The 16,036-nt window shown below is 40.8% G+C and overlaps 1 protein-coding gene across 5 annotated transcripts in view; it reads right to left on the bottom strand.

The window, feature by feature from the left end:
• The window catches only part of reln (reelin), a 276,572-nt gene that overhangs the window by 116,782 nt on the left and 143,754 nt on the right, over positions 1-16,036 (bottom strand). For all 5 annotated transcript variants that reach the window (XM_052034310.1, XM_052034309.1, XM_052034308.1 and 2 more), the window contains one exon: positions 5,668-5,904. In XM_052034310.1, the coding sequence (XP_051890270.1) occupies positions 5,668-5,904 (237 nt within the window). The remainder of the gene's footprint in view (positions 1-5,667; positions 5,905-16,036) is intronic.

The following is a 16,036-nucleotide window of genomic DNA, read 5'->3' as shown; positions in this document are numbered from 1 at the left end:
ATCCTTCTTCCTTACAAGTTATTTAATCTGCCTGCTGAAGAAAGATGATAAGATCAATGTAATTATTTGTACTTTTCTTGCAGGCAGCAATGGCAACAGATCTACCTAATCCATGGAAGAGTTAGAGTCATACGGCATGGAAACAACTTTGGTCCACCAAATCTGCTCCAACCATCAAGCATTCATTCACACTAATCCCATTTTCCTCTCACATCTCATCCCCACCACACCAGCTCCCAATTCTCCTGTCACCCATTTATACTACTGGCAATTAATAGAAACCAATTCATCTACCAACCAGTTCTAAGTCCATTTCTTCATAACTGTCCATTCAATTCCAGCATCAGAAGGAAGTCCCAGTAAAGGATTCTGCAATTCCCATTAATTACAATTTGATTTTCAGAATCTGAGCCACTGGATTTTCATCCTCTTACCAAGATGTTTATCAACACAGGCAAGAGGCTGAGCCAAGGCCTAAACATCAAACTTTTTTGAGACCCAAGCAGAAGGACAAATGTCATTTTTGCTTCTTTCAATGATATTACAGGGACTTCAACAGCCCGCAACGGAAGGGAACTAAGTGGCAGTGAGTGCAGTTCCCTTTCTGAGTTCCCACTGTTAATTATTCATGGCAGATACTGCAGTAGGGGAAAATTCAGGCCTGCACTTCATTTCTTTTAATACTATCAAATTAGTTTTCATCCATTTTCTCTGAGCAGGTTCATTGGAGGTAAAATATCACCCCGTGTGCCATTTTCAAACCAATCTATGTTGTTGAATTTGCTGTTAAATAATTCCTCAATTCAGATATAAGCCAACGATGGTGTGAGTTGAAAATGAATAAATTATTTCAGAAGAATTATTTATGATAAATTTCAAACTGCAAAGATGATTTTGGTATTGGTAGAATGTGAGTTAACAGTAAATTTGACCTTGTGTGAGTTATCTACTTTGCTAGAAGCTTTGCACTGTAATTACTTTATTATGATTTTGTTGTCTAAAATAAGCCCATAATTTAATCATTTGTTTAAAATTTAAATAATTTATGAGCATTTTAACCGCCTCCAAATTTATGGGTTCTTATTTGGTAAAAGAAAGTGACTGATGGAAACATTACACATGATTAGACACGTTTCGCCTACTGCAGAAAATGAGCTGGGGAATAGTCTGTGCTGAATGATAAATTACCCAACCCAAGTTTCATGCAATGAAGAAAACATTGTCAATCACTCCCCTGTGACCAACAGGAACATTGCACCTAACTCGTTGTACTGGATTTGCCAAGAGCAAACCAAATGGAAGCCCAGCTGAGATCAGCTGGCATTAATTAATTTAACTACTAATCAGTTAGATAGTGTGAATTGGTCTGGAGATTTCCCATGGGGTAATGGCTGGCAAGGGCTATGAAGGTCATCAGCCAAATTCAATGCAGTTCCACCAGTTTCATCATCCTTCATATTAACCTCTTGATGTACCTTTTCCTTGAAGCTCGTTCTAATAGCATAGGTTAAAAAGTTAATATTAGCATGGCAAAAATTCCTCCTAGCAACAAAAACTCAAGTATTTCTCTCCTCCATTAATCATACAGATTTTATGAAGATCATGTTTCTATTTTACTGGACCGTTACAGAATAGTATGACACATTATTTGGAAAGTTAAAAGTTAAGGGGTAAGAAATGTGTAATGTGGATGTTATACCTTTATATAGAATGTTAAAAGTTAAGCTGTGCATAAAATCCTTTTATGTATTTCTAAAAAGTAAAACTATAGCCAGTGTTTAGACTCTTGGGTAGTGATACCCATTCTCAAGAAGAGATACTCCTGGTAAACTCTCCTCTCCCTTGCATCTATTTTGAGACATATAAACTGATCTGAGCAACTGTTAGGAAGGGTAACTGGTTCTTTGGTTCTTGACAATGTTTATCTGCATTCAATTATACACTAAAAAAATAGCTCCTTTGCAACGTTCCATTTAAACTATGGGATAAGCTTCAAAAAATTGCATTTAAGTTATGAACAAGATATCAAAATTTCATAAATGTAATTTTTTTTTATCAGTTGTGGCAAGTCAGAGAAGTAAGTAGGTATATTTGTTTATCGGGGAAAAACAAATTAAACCACATAAACATGTTTTATATATTTTTACAATATTTAAATCATCCCATTAAATCATGTCTGTGGAGTTTTACCTGAGAAACTTCTTTTCAATGCATGTTCCTTGGTGCACTTCAGTGGATTGTTTTAACTTAAGGATGGGATTGGGGTTTGGTTCATGGAGCCTTCTGCAGGAACAGGTGACTCTGGGATTAGCTGGGCAGACAGAAACCCCTGGGACTAGGTGAGAGTGAGGCCAGAGAACCTGGTCAATTGATCCCTGCAATAGAAGCCTGATGTTCCAGAATCCATAATTTCTGCAATATTGTAATTTAGATAGGACCTGAACTATTGTAGAATGTTCATTTTCAATGTTCGAAATGTACAACTTTCAGGTGTTGATTAATTTCAAGTGCTGATTAATTTCAAGTGCATAAAAGTAAACCCAGTGGGACAAAACCTTTCCCAAAAAGTACACAAATAGTTAAAAAAAAACACAATTGTTTTTACTCTTAAATGTCACTTATAACAGTTTGATTGTGCTTCTCAAGAATCAAACTGCAGAAATACAATAGGTTTTCCCCTAATCTTCTTTCCACTATTAGCTGAAGAAAATCCAAGCCAGCTTAGAAGTACACTCACTAGGGTGCCCATGTTGTATTTTGGTATACAAGCAAACTTCAAATAACATGGGATAACAATGGAATCCACTCATCTGGAGCTACCCAAAACTGGACACCAGTTCTCAGGAAAGTCCTGGATGGGTGGTGGGAAGCTGAATGGGAGGGAGAAACTCTTTTCCATGGAGCCAGAGAAACTGGAATTCTCCAGTGGATACACAATGACATTGAGAGATAAAAATAAGAGCTAGTTGATTTTCAGCCGCCTTTAATGGTCCCTTTCAGGATGGATACTCAGGATACGACAGTGGTGCATTATCTGTTTATGCTTGTCAAGTTCAGCATCTGGGTCAATAAACAGCATTAGAACCCTTAGACCTGCTTATCAGGAGATGGCTGTCATTTGTCCCAGTATGCCAAGTCACTAGGGAGGCTGGATACTGGAAATTGCTTCTCATTTGTGGTAAATCTGGGTCCAGGCACACAGACATGTCAGTGCTCAATTTCACCCCAAGGTGTTCTATGCACACCAAAATTACTGATTAAAACAAGTCAAAAGAGGTAGGCTGGAGGTGCAAACATGATCACAAATAACTGAAAGTGGGTAGCCAGCTGAGAACTTGGGAATGTTCTGTACAACTGGGTGCAGAATAAAGCTCCCTTTATTCTGCTGGACAGCCCATCTCAACACTTTAACTCCTTGCACCCAAACACAATTACTCTTCTCAGCAACAGTCAAATCTCTTCAAATCAACCCAAGCACACCAATAAACAGTTTGAAACCAGCCCTGACTGAAAACAGCCTCAAAACAACCAAATCAGAAGCACATTTCCCTCTCTCCAAATAATCATTAAGCACAATAAGGGGGTAAGTGATATATATTGATACCATGTGTATCTTTAAGGTCCACCTCCAAACATGGACTTCCCTATCCTGGGAAAAAGACTGTGACCATCCACCTTAATTATGTCCCTCATGATTTTATATTACTCTATAAGGTCACCCCTCAACCTCCTACACTCCAGGGAAAAAGTCCCAGCCTATCCAGCCTCTCATTACAACTCAAGTCCTCCAGTCCCGGTAACATCCTCGTGAATCTTTTCTTCACCCTTTCCAGCTTAATGACATCCTTCCTATAGCTGGGCAACCAGGACTGCACACAATACTCGAAATGTGATCTCACCAACGACTTGTACAGTTGTAACATGACACCCCAACTACTGTACTCAGTGCCCCAACTGATGAAGGCAAGTGTGCCATATGTCTTCTTCACCACCCTGTCTACCTGTGTCACCACTTTAATGGGAACTATGTACCTGTACCCCTAGGTCTTTCTGTTCTACACATCGTTCAGTGCCCTACCATTTACTGTGCAGGTCCTGCTCTGGTTTAACTGAACAAAATGCAACAGTTCACACTTGTCCAAGTTAAATTCCATTTGCCATTCTTTGGCCCACTTCCCTAGTTCATCTAGATCCTATTGTAGTCTTAGATAACCTTCCTCACTATCCACTACACCACCAATTTTGGTGTCATCCGCACACTTAACAACATTGTTAACAATATTGTCATGATTGAGAAAAATGACAAATAACAGTGGCCTCCAATCTGAATATCAACCCTCCATCACCACCCTCTGACTACTAATTATTAAGTGCTACTAATTACTTAAATTAATTTTAACTTTAATTTAAACAAATCAATTGACATCATAGGAAGTTGATAAATAAGAAAGCATCAAAACGGCACTAAATAAGGAATGGGAAATTTGTACCAAAATGGACCAGGTGACGTATGCTCTGCAATCACTGTGCATCACTTAAACTTTGTAACATTTACATTCTCTTATTATATCAGCAGGAAACGTGCACATCCTGTACCAAATAATCTGTTTCTTCGCTGCCATTAAAAAAAATTGTCCTACTAAAGTCAAAATTGGATCTTTGTACATAGATCAGAAATAGTCTAAAACAGTCATGATAAGATTAATACTCAGTTTAACTCATGACTAAGCTATGTGATCATTATGAAGCTGAGCAGGTTAGCATGATATAGGATTATATATTTCAGAATATTGAACTCTTGATTAAAGCCATTGGTGTACAATAAAGTTATTTAATGCAAAACCATTAGTTTTAATTGGATTTAATTTCATCTAATCAATAAAGGACAGTATTTGATGCACCCTCTCCTTTCTAGCCCTCATTAAACCAAATTTCTTTCAAGAACTTATTCGATATTTTGATTTCCTCTCAAACCAACGTTCAGCTTTCAATAACATTGCCTGTGGCCACCTTCCCACAGGCAATTGAAATGCATTAGCACTCCTAACATCGACTGCCTTCTGAAAAAGCCTCCTACTGATCCTTTGGTCCTGTCAAACCCACTTCACTTCCCAATCCTGTGTAAAATTCTATCATGGAAACCCTACCCCAGATGCTCTGTGTTTGTAGCTCTGATTCTAGCTCCCATGCAACAACAACAAATTTCTTTATGTACCACCATATAAGGAATATTAGCAAACAAAATTTAACAGTGAGACAAAGTAGAGATTTTAGAACAGATTCCCAACAACTTGGCCCTCTTGCCTACCTATCTTTTTGGTGACCCATCCAAAGCTTGTCAGCAGTATCATCTGTAAAGAATGTTTCCCGCTGCAATTTGTGAGCAAATTAGACATAATACAAAGTGAGCACTTTGTAATTTTCTCAATGAATTCGAAGGGCACTGTAGAATTTCCCAAGCTTTCCTTGAAAATTGGTTATAATTTGTCCAAGGCAAGTCATTACGCGGTACAATCCAAAACACCGACTTACTCTATTATTTGGAATGTAATGCTAATGTACACTGGAAACGCAGGTGTGAAATTAGAAATAGCAATATTCTGCTATTGTAAAAAGCATTCCTGCTTTCCAAACATAGCTTTAACGCAGCATGGGAAATCACCTTACCTGAGGGTCCAGTCATGGTTACAGTAAGGTTGGACATTTCCAAGGTAGAAGCCCAGAGACTGAGTGACATCCACTAGATTGCTAAAGTTAAGACTAATGCTGTTGTACAGGATTGAGGTCATACTAATTTCATCAATTGCCCACACATCCTCATCAGGCCCAGAGTGATAAGGCTGCCACCACCGGAACTGGATGCCCAATTGCTGAGCTTTCTGTGGGAGCTCCACGGAGATGATTCTAGGATGGAGAGAACAGCAGGGAGTGAAAATTCTATACACTGTGATCAGCTAATCATTCTTTAATACCTGCGGTATTTACAGATGATGATAAAATATCAAAACCAATCATTGCATACAATTGAGCAATGGAATGACCTTTTAAAACCAGTAATTTCAAGACGTTACAGAAAGTTGTGAATACAACGTTGCAACAGAACTCTGTTTTACATCAGATATGTTAGGAAAACATTCTGAGATCACATTCGTTCTGCTCAATGATAAAAGCAGATATCCATCATGAAAATGAACAATAGTTCACAAAGTAAAGTTCATTTTGAGGTTTGGATGGGGATTTTGTATTAAGTTCCAAAGCTATGGAACAGGTAACATGGATGCTATGGGTCAATGGTGAAGCATTTCCGGTAAAATTCACAGTTAAAACTCATTTTGTGCATTGAGAAAGGATTGATTGATAATCTTGTTGTCAAGGGATTTTGGGGAAGAGTGATGAAAATATGTGATCTTAATGATGGAATCTTGATCAGACAGGTATATGGGCTGAGGATTGGCAAATGGATTTCAATCCAGATAAATGTGAGATATTGCATTTTGGCAAATCAAACCAGGGTAGGACTTATACAGTCAATGGTAGGGTCCTGGGAAGTGTTATGGAACAGAGGGACCTAGGAGTGCAAGTGGATAGTTCGCTGAAAGTGGCATCACAGGTAGATAAGGTGGTGAAGAAGGCATTTGGCACGCTGGCCTTCATCAGTCTGGGCATTGAATATAGGAGTTGGGAAGTTATGTTGCAGTTATATAAGACGTTGGTAAGGCCATGTGGTATGAGAGCACATGGCTGTCACGTGACAGTAACAATACTGACCCCTCTGGTTGGAGGACAGCATTGCTTATCGGATTGGAAGTGACACCACTGTCACTCAAGGTTTGGCTCCACCCCACCCATCAAGTGTGGGCATTTGGATTGGCCTTGGAGAGCACCTTTGTTCCTGAACCTGCCTGACCATTGGCCTTGACAGGCACCTTTGTCTTTGACCTCCAAGTCATTGGCCTGTCTAAATTACCTGGCTGGGCTCCACCCAGCCTCCCAGAACTATAAAGAGTGTTGCACTCCGCTGGCCCTTCCTCTTTCGACTTCCCCAGGAATAGTGAGATGGCGCTGCAGAGACCACCGGTAAGAGTGTGCATCACCACGTGGTTTGGGAGTGTCTCAGTCAGATCCCTCTCATCCTCCAATAAAGCCCTAGCACCTTAAACCTTTCCTCATATTCCATACGCTCTAATCCAGGCAGCATCCTGGTAAATCTCTTCTGCACCCTCTCCAATGCCTCCACATCCTTCCGATAATGTGGTGACCAGAAGTGAACACAGTACTCTAAGTGTGGTCTAACTAGAGTTTTGTAAAGCTGCATCATCACTTTGCGGCTCTTAAACTCAATCCCACGATTTAAGAAAGCTAACATACCATAGGCCTTCTTAACTGCTCTATCCACCTGTGAGGCAACTTTCAGTGAACTGTGAATATGAACCCCCAGATTCCTCTGCTCCTCTACACTGCCAAGTACCTTTCCATTTACCCTGTACTCTGCCCTGGAGTTTGTCCTTCCAAAGTGTACCACCTCACACTTCTCCGGATTGAACTCCATCTGCCACTTGTCAGCCCAGCTCTGCATCCTATCAATATCCCTCTGTAAGCTCCGACAGCCCTCCACACTATCCACAACACCGCCGATCTTCGTGTCATCCGCAAACTTACTAACCCAGCCTTCCACCCCCCCATCTGAGTCCTCTATAAATATCACAAAAAGTAGAGGTCCCAGAACTGATCCCTGCGGGACACCACTAGTCACTGCCCTCCAATCCGAGGGCACTCCTTCCACCACAACCCTCTGCTTTCTACAGGCAAGCCAATTCCTAATCCACACAGCCAAGCTTCCTTGGATCCCTCGGCCTCTGACCTTCTGAAGAAGCCTACCATGAGGAACTTTATCAAACGCCTTACTAAAATCCATATAGACCACATCCACCGCACTACCCTCATCAATCTTCCTCCTCAAAGAACTCTATCAGGCTTGTGAGGCAAGATCTTCCCTTCACAAAGCCATGCTGGCTGTCCTTAATCAGTCCATGATTCTCTAGGTGTTCATAGATCCTATCCCTTAGAATCCTTTCTAACAGCTTACCCACCACAGACGTGAGACTCACCGGTCTGTAATTCCCTGGACTATCCCTACTACCTTTTTTGAACAAGGGGACAACATTCGCCACCCTCCAATCCTCCGGCACCATCCCCATGGACAACGAGGACTCAAAGATCCTTACCAGCGGTTCAACAATCTCCTCCCTCGCCTCTCGAAGCAGCCTGGGGAAAATCCTGTCAGGACCCGGAGATTTAGCTGTCTTGATATTATTTAACAACTTCAACACATCCTCTCTCTTGATATCTACAACCTCGAGAACATTACCCTTACCAGCACTCCCTTCTGCATCATCAAGACCCCTCTCCTTGGTGAATACCGAAGAGAAGTATTCATTGAGAACTTCTCCCACTTCCGCCGCCTCCAGGCACATTCTCCCACCTTTGTCTTTAATCGGACCTACCTTCACCCTAGCCATCCTCCTACCCTTCACGTACATGAAAAAGGCCTTGGGATTTTCCTTAACCCTACTAGCCAACGCCTTTTCATGTCCCCTTCTAGCTCTCCTCAGCCCTTTCTTAAGTTCATTCCTTGCTACTCTATATTCCTCACGGGCCCTGTCTGAACCTTGCTGCTTATACCTTATGTATGCTACCTTCTTCTCCCTAACTAGTCGTTCCACCTCTCTCGTCACCCACGGTTCCTTCACCCTGCCATTCCTTCTCTGCCTCACCGGGACATATTTATCCCTAACATCCTGCATAAGATCCCTGAACATTGACCACATCTCCATGGTACATTTCCCTTCAAAAAGGATATCCCAATTTACACTCCCAAGTTCTCTCCTTATAGCCTCATAGTTCGCGCTTCCCCAATTAAATATCTTCTTGTCCTCTCTGCACCTGTCCCTGTCCATGACAATTTTAAAGGTTATGGAGCAATGGTCACTGTCCCCCAAATGCTCACCCACCAATAGATCCTTCACCTCTCCCGGTTCATTTCCTAAAACTAGATCTAGCATGGCATCCTCTCTAGCTTGCCTGTTGACATACTGCGTCAGGAATCCCTCCTGGACACATTTAACAAATTCCGTCCCATCTAAACCTTTGGTTGATGTTCATTGGCTCAGTTAAAACTGTGTGATTGCTGCCAAACAAAAATCACCTCATTTTCAGTACAAATAAGAAGGGACTGAAGAATCTAGACATAAGAGATTCTGCAGGTGCTGGAATCTGGAGCAACACACACAAAATACTGGAGGAACTCAGCAGGTCAGGCAGCATCTATGGAGGCAACTAAGCAGTCAATGTTTCGGGAACTTCCTTCCTCCAGCATTTTGTGTGTGTAGGACTGAAGAACATGCAATGGTTAAAGTGATAATATTGGTTAAGATAAAGTGTAACATATCACAAATCTTAGAACAAAAATAGTTATGTTTGCATGCAAATTCAGTGCTCTTAAATCCACAAACTGTTGTTGGCAACATTAACAGAAGAAATCTAAGGCCATTTGTAATATTGTAGCAAAGCAATAATTAAAAAAAATCAACACTTACTTTAAACAGTGAACAGTGGAAGTCAAATGAATGAACTAAGTATTTCATTCGTTCCAAACGCCAACAATAATTCCTTATCTTTAATACAGTAAATAGAAAACAAAGCCCTTTGCAGAGGAAATAAATTTTGAAGACACTTGTGCTTTAGTCAGAGGACTAAAGCCGTCAGTTTACCCAAAAATGCTTAAGCATTCATAGAAGTCATTTATTTACATTTGCTACTTTTCTCCAATTGCTAATATGACTCAACTCTATATTTAGTACTTGATGTTTAGGCAAAATGCTCATATCTACTCATGTAAAATAAAAGTTTAAACCTCAAATATATAATAATATTACATTTTTAACATATGGAGCATCAGGGAGGACATATTATCATAGGAAAAAATAATTCTATCACCATGATTAACTACGTAAATCAGTGATCATGTTCCCACCCAGTTGGGGAAGCATGTGGGTTTCTTGGCAGACATGCTAGTCATTGCTACTGCACAGTACAAATGATCTCCCTCTCTAGAAAGGTTTTCGTCAGGGAGAATGCTGAATAACATGGAGGCTTTCAACTACTTTCAATTTATTTCAATATAATTTCATTGTACAAAACTGTCAGCAATTTCCAATGACGTCACTATTATATCAATGTTTTATATGATTATACTTTGAATATAATCTTCAGAAATATGCAATTAATTTAGAATGAGATATATTAGCATCTGAAATGCAAGTATGGAAGAGAATACATAACTCTGAACATTTAGTTACAGAAAAATATTAAAATATTTTGAGAAGAACAAGAATGAAGAGTATAAGTGTTCCTTTATTCAAAATGACACCAGCAAGGCATTTAGCATTATGGAGCATTCAATGTGTTTCTTGTAACTCTATTAATGCTACAGAACAATAAGGTCAGATGATAATTATGAGAATCATTTAAAGAATTCAGGTTCAATTTAGCAAATGGAAATAGGGAGAGCATTAGAAGGGAAATAGATGCAATACTGGCCATGTTGGAGAAAAAGTAAAGAACAAACAGACATCCTGAGGATGGATTTCCATCCCTGGTGATAATGGGTGGAAAAGAAAAATCAAAGAAACTGAAAGTTACAACACAGAAGATGGTCAATTGGTCCATCACATTCTCGCTAATCTCAACACTGTAAGGGTAGAACTTTTGCAGTAAACAGTAAGGTCCTGGGGAGTGTTGAAGAACAGAGGGGCCTACAAGTACAATTACACGGTTCCCTGAAAATGGCGTCACAGGTAGACAAGGTGGTGAAGGCTTTTGGCACACTGGCCTTCATCAGTCAGGGCATTGAATATAGGAGTTGGGATGTTATGTTGCAGTTGTACAAGGTGCTGGTGAGGCTGCATTTGGAACATTGTGTTCGGTTTTGGTCACCCTGTTATGGGAACGATGCCATTAAGCTAGAAAAAGTGCAAAAAAGATTTTTGAGGATGTTTCCAGGACTCAAGGCACTGGGTTATAGAGAGGTTGAGCAGGCTAGGACTTTATTGGAGCATAGGAGAATGAGGGGTGATCTTAAAGAGGTGTATAAAATCATGAGGAGCATAGACAGGTTGACTGCACATAGTCTTTTTCCCCCAGAGTTGAGGAAATCAAGAACGAGAGGGCATAGGTTTAATGTGAGAGGGGAGAAATTTAATGGGAACCCGAGGGGCAACTTTTTCACTCAGAGGGTGGTCAGTATACGGAATGAGCTGCCAGAGGAAATGTGGATGAGGCAGGTATGTTATCAACATTTAAAAGGCACTTAGACAGGTACATGGATAGGAAAGGTTTGGAGGGGTATGAGCCATGTATAGGCAAATGGGACTAGCTTGGATGGCATCTTGGTTGGCGTGGTCCGGTAGGGCCGAAGTGCCTGTTTCTGTGCTGTATGACTCCATAACTTGTAGATATATGCTTCAAAGGCCCTTTATTTCTCTACATATCTCAGAATCCTACTACTTACTGAATTCACAGTAGGACCTTTTCACCATGAAGCTGCACCTCATGATACTAATCAAATATTAGGATTTTCATCCAAGGAATTGTAATTCTAGCATCGCTTTCCATATTTATACCTCCTGAAGGGTGGTGCATACCAGGAACCCCGATTAGATTATTTATTATAGAAGATAATGCACTGATATATATTCAGACACAGGATGTGGCCATCACTGGCAACGTCAAAATCTACTGTCCACCATAATTGTCTTTGTGAAGATGGAGGTGTGAGCCAGTGGGAAAGGTACTCCTACACAGCTGTTAGATATAGAATTTAGGACTCTGAAGGAATGGCAATATATTTTAAGTCAGGATGATGTGTGATCTAGAACTTACAACTGGTCATATTACCATGTACCTACAACTGTCATCCTTTGTGATGGAAGAGATCACAAGTTTTGGAGATGCTGTCAATGTAGCTTTGATGACTGTCTACATTTTAAGATTGTACATACAGCAGCCATGATGCACCTTTGGTGGAGAAGGTGACATTTAAGGTGGTTAGCTGGGTGCCTGTAAGCTGTTTTGTTCTGATTTTATTGAACTTTGGATGTTAATGGAGCTGCAACCATCCAGGCAAGGTTGGCATTTCATTGCCTTGTCAATGCTGGGGATCAGAGCTGAGACAACCTGCAGAAGAACCAGCTTCTGGTCTTCTCTGCATCCACAGCATTTGCATGGCTGATCCAGTTAAGTTTCTGGTCTCTAAATATCACAATATGCTAATGTTGCAATATCCGACAACAATAATGCTGTCCAGCGCTGTGGCCTGCCACTTACGTGATCTGAATGGTATTCATCAGCCCAAAACTAAATGTTGTTCATATCTTTTTCATATTCATTAATTTTCCATTTCTAATTTCCCTTGAAGCAGATGGTAGTGAGCCACCTTCATGAGCCACAACAGTCATTCTGGTGACGATACTCCTACTAGCTTTTGGGTAGTGAGTTCCAGGGCTTTGATCCAGCCGTGATGAAGGTATCTTGCCCAGTCAGGATGGTGTGAGACTTGAAGATAAAAGACGTAGTGGTGGTCTTGTGCATCTGCTGCACTTGTCCTTTTTGATCATGGATTTGGGAGATACAGGGTTAGGAAGATAATGTTGGAGAAGCTGAGTCTTGCACCTTGCCCATCATTCACATCCACACCCTCATTGACCCTCATTGAATCATTGATTTTGCGGTGTATGGAGCATCGGAGAGCGAGCAGCCTGATTGGTGGAGCGACCTACCTTCACGTGATTGGGTGAGAACGGAAGTGGGAACTTTGAGTTCGAGTCCTGAAAAAGCAAGCTTTGAGAGTGCGGCCTTGTGCACTCGGTGTATGGAGCATCGGAGAGTGAGCGAGCAGCCTGATTGGTGGAGCGATGTACCTTCTCTATATAAAAGAGGCACTGTCTAGTGGAGTGGTCATTGGGGAGCGGTCGTCGTCGGAGTGGTCTGAGTCAGAGTGGTAAGGCTTTGGCTCAACAGGCTTTGGCGAGAACAGGTAAAAGGCAAGATTTATAGAGAGGGAGTAAGTTACTAGTTTATTTAAATAACATTAGACAGTAACATAAGCAGTATGCATCTAGGATTACTGTTATGCTTGGAGTGCCAGATGTGGGGACCCCGGGAGACTACCAGCCTCCCCGATGACTACATCTGCGCAAAGTGCATTGAGATGCGGCTCCTCAGGGACCATGTTAGGAATCTGGAGCTGCAGCTCGATGACCTTCAGTCAATTAGGGAGAGTGAGGAGGAGATAGACAGAAGCTATAAAGAATTTGCAGAGAGTACCTCTGTGGCAGTCCCCCTCAAAAATCGGTATATCATTTTAGATACTGTTGGAGAGGATGACTTGACAGAGGAAGACCACGGCAAATGGGACTTTAGCACCATGCCTGGTGCCGTGGTCCAGCGAGCAAGGAGAAATGCAGTAGTTATAGGGGATTCCACAGTCAGGGGAACAGACAGGAGACTCTGCGAGCCCGATAAGGATATCCGGATGGTGTGTCGCCTCCCTGGTGCCAGGGTACGGGACATCTCAGATCGGGTCCAGAATATTCTGAGGGAAGAGGGTGAGTAGCCAGAAGTCTTGGTACATGTTGGTACCAATCACATAGATAGAAAGAGAGGAGGTCCTGAAGGAAGACTACAGGGATTTAGGAAGAAGGTTGAGAAGCAGGACCTCCAGGGTTGTAATCTCAGGATTACTGCCCGTGCCATGTGCTAATGAGGGTAAGAATAGAAGGAGCAGACAGATGAATGCGTGGCTCATTAATGATTACCATGAACTACTGTTGGAAAAGCCCATTTGGTTCACAGTGCCTTACAGGGAATATAATCAGCCATCCTTATTAAGTCTGACCTTTACCCTACCAAAGACCCACCAATGTAATTGACTTTTACCTGTCTCCTCAGTTCTGGGGCAATTAGGGATGGACAAGAAATGTCAGATTATTGGTGATGTTGACATCCCATTGCTGTTTACAGTATGTTCAGGTGTTTCTTGAATAAAGTAAAATAATTCTTGAGTGGATAGGAATGGCTGAAGGTTAGACTCTCTGATGGTGGGGACCTCAGGAGGAGGCCAAGATAGATCATTCACTCTGTAGTACAAGCTAAATATGGCTAAAAATGCCTCACCTTGTCTTTTACTCTCACATTCTCAGCTCAGCAATTATTGAAGATGGGTAAGTCATGGAAGATTGGGGATATTCATTGTGCCATATTGCCTAATTTCCTGCCAAAAGATAGAAAATCAGGAGCAAAATGGTAAGTGCACAGTCCTTCGCATGCTGTTCTCTGGTACCATGTGCAAAGTTTAGTGCTATTTGAGCAAATGTAGAAAATCTATTCTATGCAACAAAAAAAAAGCAGTTCTAATTTTGTGAAAGTCATATTTGAAATGTTTGGCTGCTTGACCTTATGAAGTCAGGAGGTGCAAATAGATAATTCTCAAGCTTAGGACCTATAATGCGTTCTTTTCCAAGATATTAACCATTGGTCACATGTGGCTAATTGGAAATTCAGGAGCAACCAATTGCATTTTTTTATTAACAAACTCCTATGTCAATATGACTGTTCTCTAGAGTTCTTTAATCTTTCTATGTACATGGGAAGATGAAAATCAGACTGTGTGAGTATTTTATTATTGAGACTGGTTTACTTAATTATTTAATGCCAGTCAATAACTAAGTAAATGTATACATTTGTAATAGCTTTGTCAGTTATCTGTTAGAGTACTTATGGATTTTTTTCACTGAAATTAGTGTGTTTAGCTAAAGCAATGTTGCCATAGCCACGCTGGTCAGGAATTTCTATTGGACAACACCTCAATAATTGATGAGAAGAGACTCAGATTTGAAGTTATTTTAAATTGGGAGGGGGTAGGGAGAAAAGATGGAGCAGATCTTTAGGGAATGTTGAAAGTGAACAAAATTTAAGAGATGTTAAAGATCAAGGGATTCTCTTTTCATAATGGATAGGAAGGAGAGAAAAAAAACTCATTTTACTTTAATGCCTTTCACATCCTCAGGATGCCCCAGAGCAACCAATGGAGAGTAATAAAGGAAATGTTTCAGTCTATGTTTTCACTTCAGAGTCCCATAAACAGCAATGAGATAATGATCAGATAAATCTGTTGTGGGGATGTTGGTTGAGGCATAAATCTTGGCCTGGACACTGGGTGAACAAGCCTGCATTTATTTTAAAGCAAACAAAGGATATTTAACATCCACTTGCGAGGGCAATAATGCCAACGTTTCAGCTGTTACCATCCAAACACCTCCCACTGTTCAGCACCTACCCTGAAGTGTCAGCCTAGATTATGTGTTCAGTCTCTAGAACAGAACTTAAACCCATGGACCTGATACAAAGCTGGGTGTGCCACTGCTGACTCACAGCTGACTGATGAACTTTGTTTTAAAAAAAAAGGCTGGGTAGATAATTGTCCAAAAGCCAAAAAACTGTTGATGCTGGAAATCTAAAGTGAAAAGAAAATGTGCTGGAAATATTCAGTAGGTCAGGCAGCAGCTGTGACAAGTGAAACTGAGATAATGGTTTAGGATATGTTGTTAGATGCCTAACATTTGGAGGCCACGGAGATCTCATAAACCAGGAACACCAAGCACTGTGCAGTTACACAAAATTGTTCAATGTTGGAGAGGCAGGGATGGATACGAAAAAGCTACACCACAAAGTAATGGAAATATTTGTGCATAACGCATGTGATTAACATAATGGAATAGAGCCAAGAGCAAGACAAACTGTACATGATCTGGGGAAAGAGAAGCTATCAACCTATCACATACTATATGCTTTTACATCTTTCCAGATTATTACATTTTGATCACTAACCCTTTATCACTAAACAAAATGTTCATCTGAACATAAATAATGCCTTGAAAGGAAAATAATTGACTTGAAATTCAACCCAAACCCAAACTGT

This window comes from Pristis pectinata, chromosome 19 (genome assembly GCF_009764475.1).
Source record: "Pristis pectinata isolate sPriPec2 chromosome 19, sPriPec2.1.pri, whole genome shotgun sequence".
Lineage (NCBI taxonomy): Eukaryota > Metazoa > Chordata > Chondrichthyes > Rhinopristiformes > Pristidae > Pristis > Pristis pectinata.
This window is presented reverse-complemented; position numbering and strand designations above follow the sequence as displayed.